Source organism: Didymella exigua, assembly GCF_010094145.1.
Source record: "Didymella exigua CBS 183.55 unplaced genomic scaffold M421scaffold_27, whole genome shotgun sequence".
In the NCBI taxonomy this organism is placed as follows: domain Eukaryota; kingdom Fungi; phylum Ascomycota; class Dothideomycetes; order Pleosporales; family Didymellaceae; genus Didymella; species Didymella exigua.
In genome coordinates, this window is record NW_022984801.1 from 1 (window position 1) to 16905 (window position 16905).

A 16905-nucleotide genomic window follows, 5' to 3' on the forward strand; every position below is an offset into this window, starting at 1 on the left:
GGATGTACATTGCGCACGGAATTAGCATGCTTGTTGCTAGCTCACCCTCCCGCACTGGCGGAAGCGTCGCTGTGAGCAGCACGATCAGGCACGGCAGCAGCTGCAAGTTCTTCAACTCTGCCAGCTTCGGCCGCCAGTCGCTCGACGTGAAGATGAGATGACACTTGTCCACCACCACCCGCCGCAGCAGCCCTTTGCTGTGCAGCATGTTCGCGTACCCTATGAAGTTGCTGTTGCTTCTTGTGTCGCCAGCCATGTCTGCGCTGACCACGACCATGCTCGCCAGGTTGCTCTCTCCGTACTTCCACTCGATGCAGTCGATGCCGCACTTTTGCATGTGGCTCACCAAGTCCTCCATCAGCGCTCGATACGGCACCACGACCACCGTCACCCCAGCGTCCGTCAAGCAAGCCGGCACGCTGAACAGCAAGCTCTTGCCTCCGCCCATCGGCAGCACAACCACCAGCGGTGTCTGCCTGTCCATCACCGCGTGCAGTGCCTGCTCTTGCTCGACCGACCTGAAGCTGACCTCCTCCTGACTAAGCACCTGCTGCATCGCCCTGCAGATGACTGTCTCTTTCACATTGCTGACTTGGAACAGTCTCTGTTGCTGTACAAACTCTCTGCCCCCCTCTTCCTCCTCTTCCTCCTCCTCCTCCTCCTCTTCTCCTTCTTCTTCTTCTTTGTCTTCGCTATTGTTGTCAATACGCCGTCGCTTCTTTGCTTGTCTGCTCGCGTCCACATTGCTCGTCCACGTCTCCTCCTGCGGTGCTTGGCGCTTCTCTAGCCCCAAGAAGCTGTGCCACGCGTTGCTGAGCGTCCGGAACGCTTCAATCGAGCGCGCGCTGAGATGCTTCACAATGTCGATCGGCACGCTGTAGTTGCTCACCCCTATCGCCGTCGTCCGCGCGTTCTGCAGCTCTATCAAGTCCTCCTCTCCTTCGTCTACCTCAGCCTCTTCCACCTCACCCATCTCGTCCTGATAGCCCTTGCCGAACGCCGGCCCTACCTTCTCCCTCCCGATGCCGACAGCGGTGTGCCGGTAGTCGAGCGTGTGCAGCTCCACTCCAAGTCTCTTGCCCGTCTCGCGCTGCAGCGCCCGCGTCAGTCGGTCGGTCCCCCACGGCCCACGCTCGTCCGCCCACACATAGTCGCTGAAGCCACTGCCAAGCACATTCACAGTCAAGTACTCTCGAAACGGGCGCAAGTACGCCAAATACACAACCATGACCTGTCCCAGCTGCGGCGGCAAGAAGCGCGGCACCACCTTTGGCTTGTCCCACTGCAACTGCGACTTATGATAGCAGGCAACTGTTATTACCTGCCTATTAACAATGAAGATGTTGCGGTCTTGTAGCTGCCTGTTCTGAAAGCGCATTGTTGTTACCTCTAACCCTCTGCCTGGCTGTCTAGACGTCATGTGCACGCAGACAAGCAACAGTGTCAAGAAGCAGTCTACGCAACGCAAGTACCGCCTAACCTGCTTCACGTTCTACTTGCCATTGCTCAAGTATAGTCTGCAGCCCTGTTCTGTCTATTTTGCCTGCGTGAGCATCTACTGCAGCCTGCCACTAAGCCCATTCTCAACCCGCTCCATGAACGAATACTGGCGTTTTGTGAACAAGATGTTGTTAACAACCTTGTCCAGCTTGATAGTAAACCATTCTTCTTTCCTTGCCACCCAGCACAGTTCCTGCCACAGCACCTGCTCTGCCTCTGTGACTATGTCCTGCGCCATCTTCTGAAAGCGGCTAACGTAGACCCGCCGGCCATGCAAGTAGAAGATCTTCTTGTCCCATGACCAGTACGCATTGCCCGCGTTGCCTGCCGCCAGCGCGACGTGCTTGCCGTATGCCAGCATGTTGATTGTCTCGCTCATCGGGCTGTACGAGCCGTCGGCCAGATACTGCTTTCTTGCTGTCAAGAACCGCTGCCGGTCCTCGTCGGTCTGCTCATCGCGGCACGCATGCGGCAGAAGCTTTTCTACGCTGAGCACGCGCACGCAGTACACCACGCCGGCGAGCATGTACGAGTAGTTCTTCGCCGTGCGCAAGCGGCCTAGCTCTGCGTCAATGCCTAGCACGGCGAGAAAGTGAACGAGCCCGTTGCTGAGCAGTTTACCGCCTATCAAAGCAAAGAAGAACGCCGTAAGCGTGTCAAGCAATCCCTGCATCTGAGCACCTCGATCGCCACCTTCTAAAGCGTCCCACAGCTGCATTGCCCGCAAGCGCTGCGAGCCTTGCCAGCAGAACAGCTCGCGCGCATCCTTCATGTAGTCTATCTTCTTCTTCCTGCGCTGCGGGCGACAGCTGCTGCTGTTGCCTCTAGCCTCGTCTTCTGACTCTCCTGATTGTGCTGATCGTGCTGACTGTGCTGACAGTACTAACTGTAAGCTACGTGCAGTGCTGTCTATGTCGCTGCCACAATTACTTTCCCCCTCTCTGTCCTCTTCCTCTTCTGCTTCTTTATTATTGTTATACCTTTCCTTGTTGTCATTGTCATTATTATCATCGCTTGCCTCACTTCTGCTTCATCGTGCAACTTAGGCCTCCTCATCAGCAATAATGCGCAGAAAGTAGCACACAAACCTGACCATGTAGCTTGCGTAGCGAGCCTGACTCTCCGCGTTCTGCAGTTGAGTGAGCGGGCGCAGGTCTGGGTTGTCACGCCTCGCGCTCCTCAACCACCGTCTCGACTCTCGGTCCAGCGTTGACAGCCCCCGCACGCTCCTCTCCACAAGCCCCTCGACCAGTGCAGCAGCTAGCTGCAGCTTTACCTCGCCTCGATCGGGCAGCCGGGCCTGATGCGCAAGATGTGCCAGATTGCGGCCTGCAAAGTGCTCCGGCCAGCCTGTCCGCTTGAACCAGCCTGTCTGATCTGTCTTCGCCACAGCTGCGTCCATGAGCTGCATCCTCTGCTCTTCTTCTCTCTGCACTGTCTCCCACTCAGCCATCTCTCTTTTGACGTTGTCTGCTACATCGCAGGGGGCAGACAGCGCGCTGTTGCTATCTCCTGTGCTGCTGTCTCCTGCATTCACAACAAAATAGCGCTGCAGCCCGCCGGTGCGGAAGAATGTCTGCACCTTGACTCTCTAATACAGTGCATCATTATTGCCTCGCCACGGCAGCTTATGTTCTTTCTTGCGGTGCATGCGCATCTTGTTTATGTTGACAGTGATAAAGCTGCAGTCCTCCTCGCTGCATTGAAAGCCATCAAGCGGCTTGCCAAGCTCCTCAATCGGCGGGCCTAGCGGACTGGGCAAGATGATCTGCTTTGTGTGCAAGACAGTCTTGCCTTGATAGCTCTCTGCAATCTCTCTGCGTAGTCTCTTTGGTGCATTGTGGTAGTCGCGTAGATGCGCGTCCAGATTTTGTACTGCAGTAGCATGCTGCTTGCAGACAATAACAGCATGCGCGGCTAGATAGCAGATTGCATCCTCGATCGCGTTGTGTGACTGTGCTGCTTGATGCACGGGTGTACTGTCTGTGGTTGTTGTTCGGCTAGCTTGCGCAGCAGACGGCTGTGCGGGCCAGCAGAACTCCATCTCTCGAACCCTAACCCTAACCCCAAGCTCTAGCAACGGGGGCTTAGATAATGCTGCGATTGGTGCAGAACGTAGCTGCAGCACTGTGAAGATGACTCTTGACGTTAGTTTAATGAAAATGAATGTTGTTGTTTGTGAATTGGCCAAACAAATTGGTGGTGAGGACCTGCCGTTTGGAGCGGAAAAACACTTGCGCTAAGCCCGTTCCGGAGACAAATCGCCCCCGCGGTCGCGTGTCATCTCGGGTAGGCTTGTCCCACTGCAACTGCAACTTGTGATAGCGGACAACTATCATTACCTGCCTATCTACAACAAAGATGTTGCAGTCCTGTAGTACGCTATTGCAGTGTCAAATTGTTGTGATCTCTGACCCCCTCCCTAGCTGCCCTAACGCGACGTGCACGCTGCAGAGTAGCACCTCCAAGAAGCAGTCAACCTGCCGTAAGTACTGCCGCACTGCCTTGACGCTCCACTGCCCGTCTGCACGCTTCAAGCGCTGGCCGCCCTCTGTGGTGAGTGCGCGCTTAAGCATCCACTCTAGCCCACCTAGCAGTTAGTTGCCTGGTGCATTGACAAACGACGTGCGTTATTTTATAAATGTAACATTATTAACTACCTGCTTAAGATTAATAGTTACCTAGTCCTCCTCCTTTCTAATCCAGCACAGCTCCTGCAGCATCTGCTCTGCTTCAGCCAGCAAGTCTTGCGCTATCTTGCAGAAATAGCTGATAGCAATTGGACAACTGTTTAGATAAAACGTCTTTCTGTCCAGAGACCAGTGTGCGTTGCCTAAGTTGCCGGCGTTTAATCCAATGTGCTTGCCGTACGCGAGCATGCTGATCATCTCGCTCATCGGGCTGAACGAGCCATCTGCTAGATACCTCTGCCGCATCTCTACAAAGCGATCGCGGTCCAGCTCAGTTTGCGCGCTGCGCTGTGAGCCTGGGAGCAGCGCCTCAACTGCGACTACCCGCACGCAGTACACCATCCCTGCTAGCATATACGAGTAGTTCTTTGCTGTCCGCAAGCGGTCTGTGCCTGTATCATACCCAAGCACTGCCAGAAACTAAATCAGACTAGTAGACAGCGCTATAGGGTAATATGTTGTGAAGACAAACGAGCTAATTAACGCAAGAAGCGCCTCTGTCTAAGCTGCTCTGTTGTTGCCATCTAGCGCGTCCTATAGCTTGATCCTAAATGACTTCTGCTTGTCTGTCCATGTGAAGAGCTCACGTGCATCTTTCACCCTATCTAGCTGCGTTCGATTGCGTGTTGTACGTCAGGGCCGCAGGCTGTTGCTATCAGCTTTACTGCTCTTGCCGTCATCGTCCTCCTCGCTGTCCTCCTCGCTGTCCTCCTCGCTGTCCTCCTCGCTGCCTGATGCTGAGCAGCTTTCTGCATAAGCGGCTGCATTCTGCTGCTCTCCAAAGCGCACAATCCGCTGCTCTTCGTCGGCTAGTACCCGCAGATAGAAGCTGACGAACCTCACCATGTAGCTTGTGTACACTGCCTAACTCTCCAGATTCTGCAAGCGCGCCAACGGTCGCACGTCTGGCTCCTCTCGCTTTGCGCTCCGCAGCCAGCGCCTCAACTCTTGCGGGAGCGTAGCTAGTCCTTTCACGCTTCTTTCAATCAGCCCTTCAGTCAGCTGAGCAGCCAGCTTAATCTTGCGCTTGCTGTGATCAGGCAGGCGGGCTTAATGCGCTAGATAAGCGAGATTCCAGTCCTTAAAGAACTCTAGCCAGCCTATGCGCTTAAACTATCCTGTCTTGTTAGTCTTTGCAGCTTCTTCTAGTGTTTGCAGCTCTTCCTTAATTTCTTGTTGTGTTAATCTGTACTTAGCAAGCTGTGCCTGGACGTAGGTTTCCATCGCAGCGTCTTTGGGATCTCTAGCATCTATAAAACTAACAACAAAGTATTTCTGCAGTCCTCTAGTGCAGAAAAAGCTCTGCACCTTCACAGTCCTATAGAGCAAGCTTTTCTCTCCTACCCACGCTTACTTATAATTTCGCTTGCAGTGCTTGCGCATCTTATCTTTGTTAATTGTGATCTAGCTGCATGTCTCACACTGCGCACCATCAAGCGGCTTTCCTAGCTCTTCTATTGGCTGCGTGGGCTCTTCTAGGAGCTTAATCGCGCTTAGAGCGACAGTCTTAAATTAAGTAAAGCGCTCAAGTATCTTTCGCCGTAGTACAGCAGATGCAGCATGATATTTGCGGAGATGCGCATCAAGACTCACAACTGCTATACAGTGCTGCTTGCAAACAATAACGCTAAAGCCTTTAAGAAAGCAGAAAACGTTATCAGAATTGCTAAGTGTGAGCTGCCGGGGCCATCTGTGGGAGTTTGCAGTGTTGTTTTCGCTGCTGCCTGAATTATTTGCTTGGCTGTCCCACACAAGCTCCATCGCGCAGAAACCCTAACCCTACTTACTAGGTATAATAGCACTAAGTTTTGCTAAATATACAGACAAAACGCTCACTGTCGCTGCGCAAAGTATATATAAATTAAGTTTATATAAGATATTTTTTAATTTAGGTGCAAAGTAATAGTAGGTTAGTAGTGTTAGGGTAATATAGGGGACTACTAAAGCAGATTGCTTAAAAGGGGTTAAACCCTAATGCTAAGCCTCTTTTGCTGCGGTTTAGTGTCCTCCCCGCGCCCTTATCTTGGCTAGGCTAGGGGCTCTACTTAGGTTAGGGGCCCTACTTAGGTTAGGGGGCTCTACTTAGATTAGGGGCTCTACTTAGGTTAGGGGATCTGCATAGGTTAGGGGGCTTTACTTAGGTTAGCAGGTATTACTTAGGTTGTAGGGACTACTTTAGTTAGTAGCCCTTCTCTAGGTGTTTCTCTCTGTATCTCTAAAGTGTCTGTGTTGCTATTTAGCTGTTTTACACTTTCTAACTTCTACGTAATACTAACACACTAGTTAGTCTGCCTCTATATCTTTAAGACATGTAACTATAAATCTACAGTGTTAAACAACTATAATTTATAAATTAACTTAAATATAATAACCTATAACGTACTCCATAAGCAAGTAGCTTACACAAGCAAGTAGCTTACTTTTACTAAGACTACACTAACACTACAACTACTTTACAACATTACAGCACACAATAATAATATCATGTACTACACAGTATATTGCACTAATCTACAGTACTTTACGCATCTTTCTTACACATTGTCCTGTTATGCCCTGCCTTGCCACACATGCTACAGTGTCTTAATAACTAAGTGCTGCTATTAGCGCCTCCTCTCTTCTTTGCCTTCTTCCTATTACTACAGGCCTTAAACTCCTTTAGAGTAGTTAGCTGCACTCCCTTAGCAAAGGTTAATACCCTATCTTGCTATAATTGCTTTCTTTTGTGTAATTTACAGCGTGTGGCAGCCTTGTTAGCTACCTAAAGGTCAGCAACCTAGTTACGCACTAAAACTAGTAAATGCGCCATTAGCTCTGCGCCTTTAGTAAGCTAATTAAGGGCGTTAACTATTAATGTTGGTAAGCTATTAGCGTGTCTCTAGATCCTCTCTTGAATTAGCTTTAATTAAGACCTAAATTCTAGGGTGTTGCTTAGTGTCTTAGACTCCCACGTGCTGTTGTCTACAATAGGTGGCGTTAGCGTGCGTAGCTGTACTTTAAGCTTTAATATCACAGCCTCTAGGTTAAACAGGACTAGGCTAGCGCCTCTAAATCCTCCCTAGATGTTGCTCTTGGTAATTAAAGCATCAAAAGCAGCTTTAAAGCACGGCAAGAACTCAAGTTTGGTAATGCGAGTGATCTTGCTCCGCATCAGCTGCTCGGCTTGGCGGCCATAGGCCTTCTTTAATAGGGAGAAACAACCCACGTTAAGCGGCTGTAGCAGATAGGATGAGTGTAGGGGCATACACAGAGTGATAATCTTGTGCTCCTCACAGTACTAGTAGAATTCAACTAAGTTGTGGCTCTTGTAGCCGTCCAGAACAAGCAGTTAGTAGCTGCTAACAGTGCGCGCCTTTGTGTGCTTATTAAAGTGCTTTAACTACTTAACTCTAAGCTTATTGTTAGTCTAGCCATTGTTAGAGACACTAATAACCTAGTTGTTAGGTATACTAGGCTCCTTGTACTAGGCTGAGAGGTGGTGCTTGCTAGAGAGGATAATAAAGGGTGGGATAGACCAGCCCTTTGCGCAGATGCCTTGGATAATGCTAGTCTACTCTCAGTCGCCCTGCTGCACTATCTTTGGTCTCCCTTAACGCTTAGAGCCTGTGACAACAGCACTAGTGGATATAACACCTATTATAAAGCCAGATTTATTAAAGTTGTGGGTGTCTTTATCTAGGATACTATACTTAGCTTTAGTATTCTCTATAAGCTAGAACTAGTCACTAATAACCTTAGGATCCTCACACAGCGCTCTCTTGTAGTTGTACTTGCGATTAAACTTAACTTTAAGCTCTAGCTAACGTTTAACAAAGTTAGTAGCCTAGTTCTTGCTAACAGGGGTCTAGTGGCGCTTAGCAAGCAGAGAATTAGCTATACCCTCTACATTAGTGAGTTAGGGTGAGAATCCTTGCTTATCTAGCCTTAACACGTGCTAGACAATTACCTCCTCTTTAGTGCTAGTTATCTTAATCATGTTAGGCTTGCAATCACGTCATAGAGAGGTTCTAGCAAGTTAGTGACTAAGTGTCCTTTAAGACACGTTGTAGATGGCTGCAGCGCGTCACTAAGAGAGTGTTGCGTCTTAATAGATAGCCTATAGAGCAAGCTGTATTCCTGCTTCCTTTAAGGGTTTAATTGTGTTGTTACGTTAAGGCATTATAGGTAGAGTAAAGTTTAGTGTAGTCTTAGCAAAAGTAAGCCACTTGCTTATGTGAGCTACTTGCTTATAGAGTATGTTAACTATTATTTAGTTATCTCTTTGTTTGTGCCTTATGTTGTGGTAGTTGTGTTAGTTCTAACTTTTGTGTGTTTCTTACACAAGCCTTAGTTACTACTAGCTGCGCTGTCCTCCTGTAGCAAGCTGCTAATCCTTTCAACGTACAACACAAACAAGACAAATACCCAGCACATCTTGCTGCTCTGTATGCCGCCCCACCATACTGTGCTACCCATCCACACAAGTACCTTGTCGAATTCCACCTCCTCTTTCCGCCTAATCCCCTCTCTCTGCATCTGTACCCGCACCCAGTTGTTAAACGTGCTTCCCCACGCCGTCCACACGCACATCATGGACGTGAGCAGCACAGCCTCGAACTGGCAGCCGATCGCCAAGTTTTTCTGCCAGCCACCATCTGGATGGGGCTCGAAGCTGTCGCAAATCGACTGGGGAACACCGCACTGGAAGCAGCAGCTGAAATTCTCCCAGATCGCTTGCTCCCGGATCATCTTCGCAACGTCCTTCACTCCATCGCGCACCTCATCCGCCTGCAGTCGATTGCAGTGGGCAAGCTGGTGCTGGCCTGCATCCGCATGTTCCTTCGCCCGGCACCACTGGCAGCACGCCTTCCAAGACTCGAGCATCTCCTCCAGCCTCTGCACCTCCTGCTGCTCGCGCGACGCCAGCTCCCTCTCCTGCTGGCTCAAGTTCCTGCGCGCCTGCAGCTGGGCGTTGAACTCGGCCCTCTCTGTCTCGTCCTCGTCGCCCACGGCTGCTTCTACCTCTGCTCCAGCGCTGTGCACCCGCAGCTGGCACCGGCCGCACGGCTCTTCTCCTGGCTCGCAGCCCTCTCTGGTGTGGTTTCCGTCCATCTCGCGATCTATGATGACTCTCATGCAGCCGTCACCCTCGACGAGCTCGCGCACACCCTCCTCTGTGTCTTTGGCCCAGCCGCTAGCGTATCGCTTGCCTTGCGGGCTGTACGTGGCGCCTCTGATGAAAATGACCTCGCTGGGAAGCCCGCCGCGGCCTGCACGTCCTCCCATCTGCACCACGTCGCGCATTTTCTGCGTGTTCCTCGACCCAGCGAACAAGACTGCCCTGACGGTCTCTCTGTCGATCCCTAGCCCCAGCGCGTTCGTCGCCACAAACACGTGCTCTGTCCCTTCTGTGAGCTGGCGCAAGATCTCCAGCTTCTCCTCCGGCGTGCCCACCTCGCGGTGGTAGCAGACTGCTCCCAACATCGCAGCGTACCCCTGCGCCTTCTTTCTGGAGTCGGTGTACACCACGATCTGGCCGGGCAGCGGGTACTGTTGCTTCTTCTCCTCCACCAGCTCCGCCAGCACGTCGGCTTCGCTCTTTTCTCGATGGTTGTACCAGTGCACCTTGTACGCAAGGTTGGGCCGGCTCGTTGGTGCACGAAACCACTCGCACTGCTCCTTTGGCGGCAGCGCCATCAGCCGGATGAACTCGCTCTCCTCCGTGGGTTTCAGCGTCGCCGTCAAGCACACGAGCTGCGTTTCCGCCTTGACCAGCTCGCGCAGCTTCAGCACCTTGGTCCGCCAGCCCTTGACTGAGTCCAGTATGGTGTGGCACTCGTCGATGACAACGCGGTCCAGCCAGCCCATGGATCGCTGCCGGTTGATGAACTGCTCGAATGCTAGCGTGGCCACGGACTTGGGCACCACCAGCACGATCGAAGCCCACTCGTGCGGCCGCTGGCTGTCCCACAGGACGCAGTCAATCCCAGCGGCTTTGCAGCGATCCATCATGTTCTGCTTGAGCGCAACCACGGGGACGACCACGATCGTGACGCCGGTGGAGCACGACGCCGGCAGCATGAATGTCGCGCTTTTGCCTCCGCCTGTGCCCATGATCACCACCACGGGGCTCTTCTGCTTCATGATGGCCTCTATGGCGGGCTGCTGCACGCTTCTGAACGTGCTGCCCTTCCCCTGCAGCCGCTCGAGCGCCGCCTGAACGTCCACCCTCCGCATCTGCTTCCAGCGCCGGAACTGTTCCTCCACCGCCTCCTTTCTAGCTTCAGCGGCCCGGGTCCCCTTTGCAGGCGGCGTCTTTAATGTCGAGCTGAACTGTAGAAAGCGGTGCCAGGCGATGCTAACCCGCCGGAGTGCCTGTCGCTGCGCCATGATGCTAAAAGGCGACTCGTCTATGGGCCTGCCGTAGATCTGACCAGCAAACTTAGACCTGTGCCTAGATCCCAGATTAATTGGGTTGTCTTCCACGTCTTCTTCTCCCTCGTTGTCAGCCTAGTTGAGCGCCTTCAGGATGTCCTTGTCTTGAAGGTACTGGCGGAAGGTGGCCTTGGTGTTGTGCCTCCAGATCTGAATGTTGAGCTTGGTCTGGAGCCAGTGCAGCGTAACGCGCTCGATGGCTCGCCGCACTTGGTCTGTACCCCACCGCTGCGGCGTCTTCACAGCTGCTCGCTTGCGTTTCCTGCCTGATCCTGTCTGGGTGCTGCGCTCGTCTTTGTTGCTCCCTTCTCCCGCTTCTTCTTCTTCTTCCTCTCCAACTCCCTCTCTGCCCTCCTCCTCCTCCTCATCTTCGTCAACGAGCCGCTGCTTCTTCCTTCGCTGCGGGCCAGCCCACGCCTCCTCTCTAATCGGCTCCCATAGGAAGGCGCTGGGCTCTGGGACGTGGCGCCTGCTCGATGCGCGCTCCAGCTTCTGCCAGAACGGGAGGACCATCCACAGGTAGTAGAACAGCAGCTCGCCGACTTCGCGCGGCAGGTAGCGGTGAATGACCTTGGCATTGCCGGTCTGCCCGATGCCTTTGTGGTACATGGTCACGTACACCATCAGCCCGTCCTCGACGAACAGCCCGCGGCTCTCTGCGTTGGGCATGTTGGTGTGCGTGACCGTCACCAGCTCTGTACCGCGGGCAGGCGCACCACCTGTCATGTGAACGAGTACCAGCAAGTGCTCGCGGAACAGCCGCAGCGCCTTTTCGTATCTCTGCACCCGCTTCTCCACCCACGTCACGCCGCTCCCGCCAGGCACAAAAGCTTTCACGTCGACAAACGCCTCTCGCAGCTTCTTCTCCTTGACAATCCGTTGGTCTAGCCAGCAGCTTCCGTCTACGCCGCCAAACGTGTTGCGCTTGTCCTGGAAGAAGTTGAATCCAGACCGCAGCTCAGCGGGATTGTCCACAATCTTGTCCCATTCGATCGTCGGCAACAGGGTTGCTCCCTCAGCGAGCTGGCCGAGCTCGTCGACGTCCAGAAGCAGCAAGTCCCTCTCCAGTTCCCTACGCGTCGTCTCCACCAGGCCGTGGATCATCGAGCGCAGCGCGGGCATGCTGTACTGCGTGTAGCCGTGCAGGATCGTGTCTCCTACCCACTGAACGGTGCCCTCCGCGGTCACCTCGCCCCTAATCTTCTTGCCATACGCCCGCAGCCGTAGCACCCAGTCCATGGGCGTGGGCAGGCCACCGTGCGTGCTTAGCGTCATGAAGCAGTTAACCATCTCCTGCACCAGCTCTACGTGGCTCCGCGCTATGTCCTCTGCGTCCTCCTGCGCCCACGACTCTGCTTCTATAAGATCTGCTACCGCTTTCTTCCGCGCCTGCACTGCGCTGTACAGCACTAGCATCTTGGCTACTGTCACAATAGCAGACAGCGACGTCGTATACACGAGGGGGCTCTTCCACCCACAGTCGCAGTCCACGCCTAGCACGGCGGTTGCGCTAACTAGGGCGCTTCTGTAGTAATCATCCTTGACGTGGTGGTCCAGCAGCGAAAGTAGAAAGGCGAGAACAAGGCGCTCTAGCTCCTTCTCTGTGTCATCATCCAGCTCGCTTTCATTGTCATCATCATCGTCATTGTCTGTATTCTTGCTGCTGGGCTGCTCCGCACACACAACCTGCTGGATCTGCCACAGCGCCCGCGTCTGTTTGCCAGTCAGTCGATACCGCGGCTTTCTCCCGCTGATTGTCCTTGCTGTTGAAGTCTCCTGCGTGCCTGCTCTACCATCGTCTGGCCGCTGGCTGAGCACATCCTCGTCGTCGTCGTCGTCGTCGTCGTCCGCGGCGCTGGCAGCCTGTGGCTCTGGCTCTGGCTCTGGCTCAGCCAGCTTGTGCGTCCGCCAGATGTAGCAGACGATGGACAGCCAGCAGCGACTGTACTTGATCATCGTCTTCCCTGTCTGGAGCGCGTTGAACGGATGCTCGCTGTCTGGCGCTCCCACCTCGCGGCGCTCGATGTACTGCACAGCGGGGAACCCAACCACCTCGGGCGACGATGCTCGCTGGGCCTTGTAGATGACCATCTCGACCGCCCAGCACACCCTCGCGAGCGCATTCTCTGTCTTGCTGGGCCTCTGGAGCTGCGTCAGCAGCCAGCTGCGGTCGAAATGGCCAAGGTGGCGAGCCCAGCAGCTTCTTCTCAGCCACTTGCGCCAAACATAGCGGTTGCTGTCTGGCTCAATCTGGCCGTGCGCGTCTTGCTGAGCCTTCTCTACTGCTATGCTGCTCTGGGTGAATGACGTCTTGAGGGCGCGTTGCAGGTTTTCCTCTTCGACGGCGACGCCCTGCGTGGCCTCATCTGCAGGCTGGCTGACCTCAAACAGCCGTCCAAGCTGGCCGGTAGGCTAGAACTTCTGGCACCATACTTCCCCCGTCCACATCTGGCTGCCTGGTGGTAGTTGTGCGCCCTAATGCAGCCGCCCTCTCCTGCGCAGGTTGTCCCACCCGTGCTCCTTCCTGCAGTGGTCCTTTATGCCCTGCGGCGCGCGCGCGATGTACTTACATAGCTCTACTTTACACTTGAATCCATCTTTGTACAGGGCCAAGTAAGGTAGTGGCTGTGCCTCAGGCAATAGATATACAACCTCGTCTGCAGATGTTGCCCATCCTGCAAGCGTTCTGGCTGCAGACGCAATCGCCTTCCGTGCTGCTACAGTCAGCTCCTGGTGGCTGCTGTGTAGGTAGGAGGACACCTGCGACAACAATACACCTTAACAGTAAGTCTTGCAGACAGCCACATAGTAAGTAGGAAGGTATGCAAAGACGCTGTTAAACAACTCTATGTAATTGTGTTAGTGTTTACATAGATAGGAAATGCTGTTAGGGTTTATAGTTTATTAGAGACAACCCTCTCTGTTTTAACTGCTGCTGTGGATTGACGCGCTCTTATTAAGATGTTGTTTTAGGTTTATTGCTCCTTGAGTTCCGCCAACACTAGTTGGTGTGGTATGGTGTGGTGGTACATCTGTGCGCGGCCCGATTTCGTGCATTGGGCCAACGCGCGCCTCAGGGGACCCGGTCAAAAACCAGCCCCCGCCCCCAGCACCACCCAGCATCTTGTTCTGTTGTCCCACAGCTTGGCTGGAGCAACACACACCTCTTCAGCATGCACTGGTCTACCGCGCTATACAACGCTGCGGAGCGGTTCGACGGCGGCGCTCGCAGCTTCCCTCCAGCTAGCGAAGCTAGTTTCAGCAGCAAGTATGGGTATGAACCGCCGAATGAAGACTACGAGAAGCTCTTCTTCTGCCGAGCGACCATCTCACGCTCGCAGCGTGATCCAGGTGCTCGCCCGCACAGCGCAGGATGGCTGATCCCCACCCGTGACGATGCCAGCGTCTGCAAGCCCGTCTTCATTGCCCACTCCGTCTTGTCAGCGATCTGGCTTCTGCGCGAGACGCTCGCCGACGACGTCCTGCCTAGCGATGTCTGGGACCGTCTGGTCTGCGCGGCCCAGTCGCTCGCGGAAGATGGCATAGTAGAGCCGCCGTCTGCGCAGAAGCCGTCTGCCTCCCCTCTAACCCAACGCAAGAAACGACCAGCACCCTCCGCGCCAGCGCTGTCGCCCAAGCGCGCTCGCACAGAAGCGGTCGAGACGCCGGCAGCCAGCCCTCAGCCATCCGAGCAACTCAGCGAACTGGAAGAGCAGCCAGGAGAGCAGCCCGGAGAGCGGCCGGTAGAGGAGCAGCGCACCACCACCACAGTCACTAACAACAACCGCCGCGCTGAGCGGGAACGCATCAAGAAACACGAAGCTGCCCTGATAGAGCGCAGCCTGGATCTTGGCCTCGTCGCGCCAGACCAGAGAGCAGGCGACGATGAACGTGGCGCCTACGCGTCCATATCCTCCAAGGACAAGGAGGTCATATCGTGGCTTTTCAAGCAGGAAGCCGTAGGCGGCAACAAGAAGAAGCTGAACTTCTACGACGCCGTTAAGACGCCTTACCTAAAGGCACGCGAGTTTGTGGCCAAGGCGCGCGCTCTTGGGAGCTCGTCGTCTCAAGAGCACGCTGCCCACTTCCTCCAGGTCTGGCGAAAGCGCGGAACGCTCTTCGGCGGCGGAGTGGCTGCGCGGTACGACGCCCCTTCTTCGCAGCTGCAGCATTTGCGTGCAATGTTGGTCGATCCCTCACGGCAGAGCAGCGCAGATCGAGCGTTCTGCTCTGCGTGGGAGCGGTGCAACGTCTACGACGAAGTGATGAAGTCGGTGCACATCGAGTACAGGTGGGCGCAGGCGCTCCTGGGCAAGGCGTTGGCTGACAAGCTAGCGCAGATCGAACACAATGACAAGCTTGTCAGCAGCGACAAGACAAATCAATTTGGCAAGGGCCTCCGCCGAACAGAGGCCATAGACTCTCTCCTGCACTTGGTCAACTCTAACCCCAACCCTTCTAAGAAAGAGCGGGATCTCTTTCGGGCGCGGCTCGCTAGAGCATTCAAGTGGTACAGGGTGGCTGAAGGCCTGGGCTGGGGCGTGCTCCTGGTCATGCCGGACAACGCCATACTGAAGACTTGGATTGAGCACGAGATCCGCTCCTGGGGTGTCAACGTCTTTATCAAGCTGGTCAGGAAGGAGCGTCCAGATGTCTGTCTCGCAGCTAAGCAATTTGATGAATGGTTAGGCCCAGAGGGCATCGCGGGAGGCAAGATCAAGGGGAAGAAGACGCTGAGCATTAAGGTCAAGGCTCTAGAGACAACTTACAAGGTGGAGGAGATTGAGGACAGCGAAGACGACAGCGAGGAAGAAGAAGAGGAAGCAGACAGGCGCGTTGAGATTGCGCAGTCGCAGGTTCGCTTCAAGAGCGCGCCAGCGGCGCCTCTGCGCCAGACAACGCTGCCTGAGTTGTTTAAAGCTATATAGCATATAAACGTTGGTGTATTTGAGTTGTAGTTGCTAGCGCTTGTTGCATGTTATGGTGATATGGTTAGTCTCTACGCGCGGGGGCGCGCTCGCTTACAAGTGGGGAAGGGGCCAGCCCTGCAAACTACTAACCTCACCTCCACCTTAACCCGCAGTGTTATCTACTTTTCCCATCCACGCAGTGGTCAGGCAGCAATTCTGAAAAGGGCAAAATGTGCGCAGGGCTTGGTTGCACCCTTTCGCCAGGTCGCATCTAGCCAGCAGCGTGGCGCTGGGGTCTTCTTCTATTGTTGAAGCAGTAAATGAATTAGGGTCGCCCTGCCCTACAAACCAAAGGGGCCGCACAGGCCACAAATAAATGAATTAGGGTCTAATTCGAAAACCACTAGCAGCTAGTATTTTTTTTTTCTACCTTAACACTAACCTGCCTACTATTATCTTATAGCTAAATATCTATTCTATCTTCTTTTTCTACTTATCTACACTATTTTTATTACTATTTATTAATTTTAACTTTACTAACTCTTACATAATGTGCGTATGTAAGTTAGTTAAGCATCTCTAAGATATACAACCTTAATTCTGCCTTAACGCTAACGCTACTCTATCTCTACTATCTGCCTACTGTTATACTGCTGTATAAACAACACCACTCTAATTGCTACCACCATTGCATTGCTAAAAAACTCCCCCCACACTTGCTCCCTATGCCGCTTCCCTAGCCACGCTGCGTACTCCTTCTAGTCCCCTCTAAGCTCTCCACTGTACCTGCACTGCTCTTAAATGATCTAAACGCCTCAATCCAGCTCTGCTGCTGTCCTTGCCAACAGCACCACCACGTTTAGCTATTGACATTGCTTCTGCACGTCCTCCCGCGTCGCGCAGTACTTCTAACTAACCTAGCACTGTTGGCAGCTGTGACTGCCACCTTAGTCGTGAATCCCTTGTCGAAATGCGTCCAGCTCCATGCCCATCACGCCCAGGTGCGCGGTGCACTGCATTGTCTTGTGCTGCTGCTACTCAGTTGTGCCAGCGTTGTCCAGCATGCAGCACGCCACGCACCCATTGCGCAGCTTATCCATCAGTTCCTCTACCTGCTGCTACTCCGTGCTCGCCTCCTGCTGTGCGTCGTGCCAACTGCGCGTCCCCTCTCCGCACTAGTTGCACCCAGCCGTCTCCATGTTGTTGCACTCCACCCACTTGCTGTCCAAGTAGCTGCTTATTAGCCCTTGTTAACACCCGCTGCTAATTAGAAACATGCCTATTGCCTGCACGTCCAAGTTGTCGCTCTTCTGCTTCATCATCTGCTCAACCTCGCCCTGCTCCACCAACACCACTGAATCCACCCTTTCGCCAGCTCGCCCCCCACGCCC

General features: G+C 53.8%; 10 protein-coding genes across 10 annotated transcripts; 2 read left to right on the forward strand and 8 right to left on the reverse strand.

Annotated features, from left to right (window-relative positions):
• Positions 1 to 268: 268 nt before the first annotated feature.
• Positions 269 to 1318, reverse strand: M421DRAFT_398109 (uncharacterized protein; the record flags this gene model as incomplete). Its single annotated transcript, XM_033590153.1, has 1 exon — positions 269 to 1318. A coding segment is annotated over exon 1 (960 nt), but the record flags the coding sequence as incomplete, so codon positions are not given.
• A 414-nt stretch (positions 1319 to 1732) lies between these two features.
• M421DRAFT_38779 (uncharacterized protein) lies at positions 1733 to 2272 on the reverse strand (the record flags this gene model as incomplete). The annotated part of the gene is made up of 1 exon (XM_033589931.1): positions 1733 to 2272. A coding segment is annotated over one exon (540 nt), but the record flags the coding sequence as incomplete, so codon positions are not given.
• A 270-nt stretch (positions 2273 to 2542) lies between these two features.
• M421DRAFT_7642 (uncharacterized protein) lies at positions 2543 to 3544 on the reverse strand (the record flags this gene model as incomplete). Its single annotated transcript, XM_033597215.1, has 2 exons — positions 2543 to 3091; positions 3173 to 3544. The coding sequence occupies 2 exons, from the start codon at positions 3542 to 3544 to the stop codon at positions 2543 to 2545; spliced, it is 921 nt and encodes a 306-aa protein (XP_033445858.1).
• A 1084-nt stretch (positions 3545 to 4628) lies between these two features.
• Positions 4629 to 5036, reverse strand: M421DRAFT_423443 (uncharacterized protein; the record flags this gene model as incomplete). Its single annotated transcript, XM_033593471.1, has 1 exon — positions 4629 to 5036. One exon carries the CDS (start codon positions 5034 to 5036, stop codon positions 4824 to 4826), a length of 213 nt encoding a protein of 70 aa, XP_033445859.1. The 3' UTR covers positions 4629 to 4823.
• A 301-nt stretch (positions 5037 to 5337) lies between these two features.
• On the reverse strand, positions 5338 to 5972 carry M421DRAFT_423445 (uncharacterized protein). The gene has a single exon (XM_033593472.1). The coding sequence runs from the start codon at positions 5949 to 5951 to the stop codon at positions 5703 to 5705; it is 249 nt and encodes an 82-aa protein (XP_033445860.1). The 5' UTR covers positions 5952 to 5972; the 3' UTR covers positions 5338 to 5702.
• Positions 5973 to 9146: 3174 nt separating this feature from the next.
• On the reverse strand, positions 9147 to 10679 carry M421DRAFT_11424 (P-loop containing nucleoside triphosphate hydrolase protein; the record flags this gene model as incomplete). The annotated part of the gene is made up of 1 exon (XM_033587227.1): positions 9147 to 10679. A coding segment is annotated over one exon (1533 nt), but the record flags the coding sequence as incomplete, so codon positions are not given.
• Positions 10680 to 11090: 411 nt separating this feature from the next.
• On the reverse strand, positions 11091 to 11405 carry M421DRAFT_38901 (uncharacterized protein; the record flags this gene model as incomplete). Its single annotated transcript, XM_033589957.1, has 1 exon — positions 11091 to 11405. A coding segment is annotated over one exon (315 nt), but the record flags the coding sequence as incomplete, so codon positions are not given.
• Positions 11406 to 11522: 117 nt separating this feature from the next.
• Positions 11523 to 12173, reverse strand: M421DRAFT_37392 (uncharacterized protein; the record flags this gene model as incomplete). The annotated part of the gene is made up of 1 exon (XM_033589775.1): positions 11523 to 12173. A coding segment is annotated over one exon (651 nt), but the record flags the coding sequence as incomplete, so codon positions are not given.
• A 349-nt stretch (positions 12174 to 12522) lies between these two features.
• Positions 12523 to 12692, forward strand: M421DRAFT_423446 (uncharacterized protein). Its single transcript, XM_033593473.1, has one exon. The coding sequence runs from the start codon at positions 12529 to 12531 to the stop codon at positions 12685 to 12687; it is 159 nt and encodes a 52-aa protein (XP_033445864.1). The 5' UTR covers positions 12523 to 12528; the 3' UTR covers positions 12688 to 12692.
• Positions 12693 to 13731: 1039 nt separating this feature from the next.
• M421DRAFT_423447 (uncharacterized protein) lies at positions 13732 to 15499 on the forward strand. The gene is made up of 2 exons (XM_033593474.1): positions 13732 to 14895; positions 14945 to 15499. Exons 1-2 carry the CDS (start codon positions 13778 to 13780, stop codon positions 15021 to 15023), a joined length of 1197 nt encoding a protein of 398 aa, XP_033445865.1. The 5' UTR covers positions 13732 to 13777; the 3' UTR covers positions 15024 to 15499.
• Positions 15500 to 16905: the final 1406 nt, after the last annotated feature.

Coding starts and splice junctions, on each gene's coding strand:
- M421DRAFT_423445 (XM_033593472.1), bottom strand. CDS start 5,951: ATGGAGCTTGTGTGGGACAGCCAAGCAAATAATTCAGGCAGCAGCGAA.
- M421DRAFT_423446 (XM_033593473.1), top strand. CDS start 12,529: ATGGACAGCCAGCAGCGACTGTACTTGATCATCGTCTTCCCTGTCTGG.
- M421DRAFT_423447 (XM_033593474.1), top strand. CDS start 13,778: ATGCACTGGTCTACCGCGCTATACAACGCTGCGGAGCGGTTCGACGGC. Junction 14,896..14,944: donor TCGGTGCACATCGAGTACAG/GTGGGCGCAGGC, acceptor AAGCTAGCGCAG/ATCGAACACAATGACAAGCT.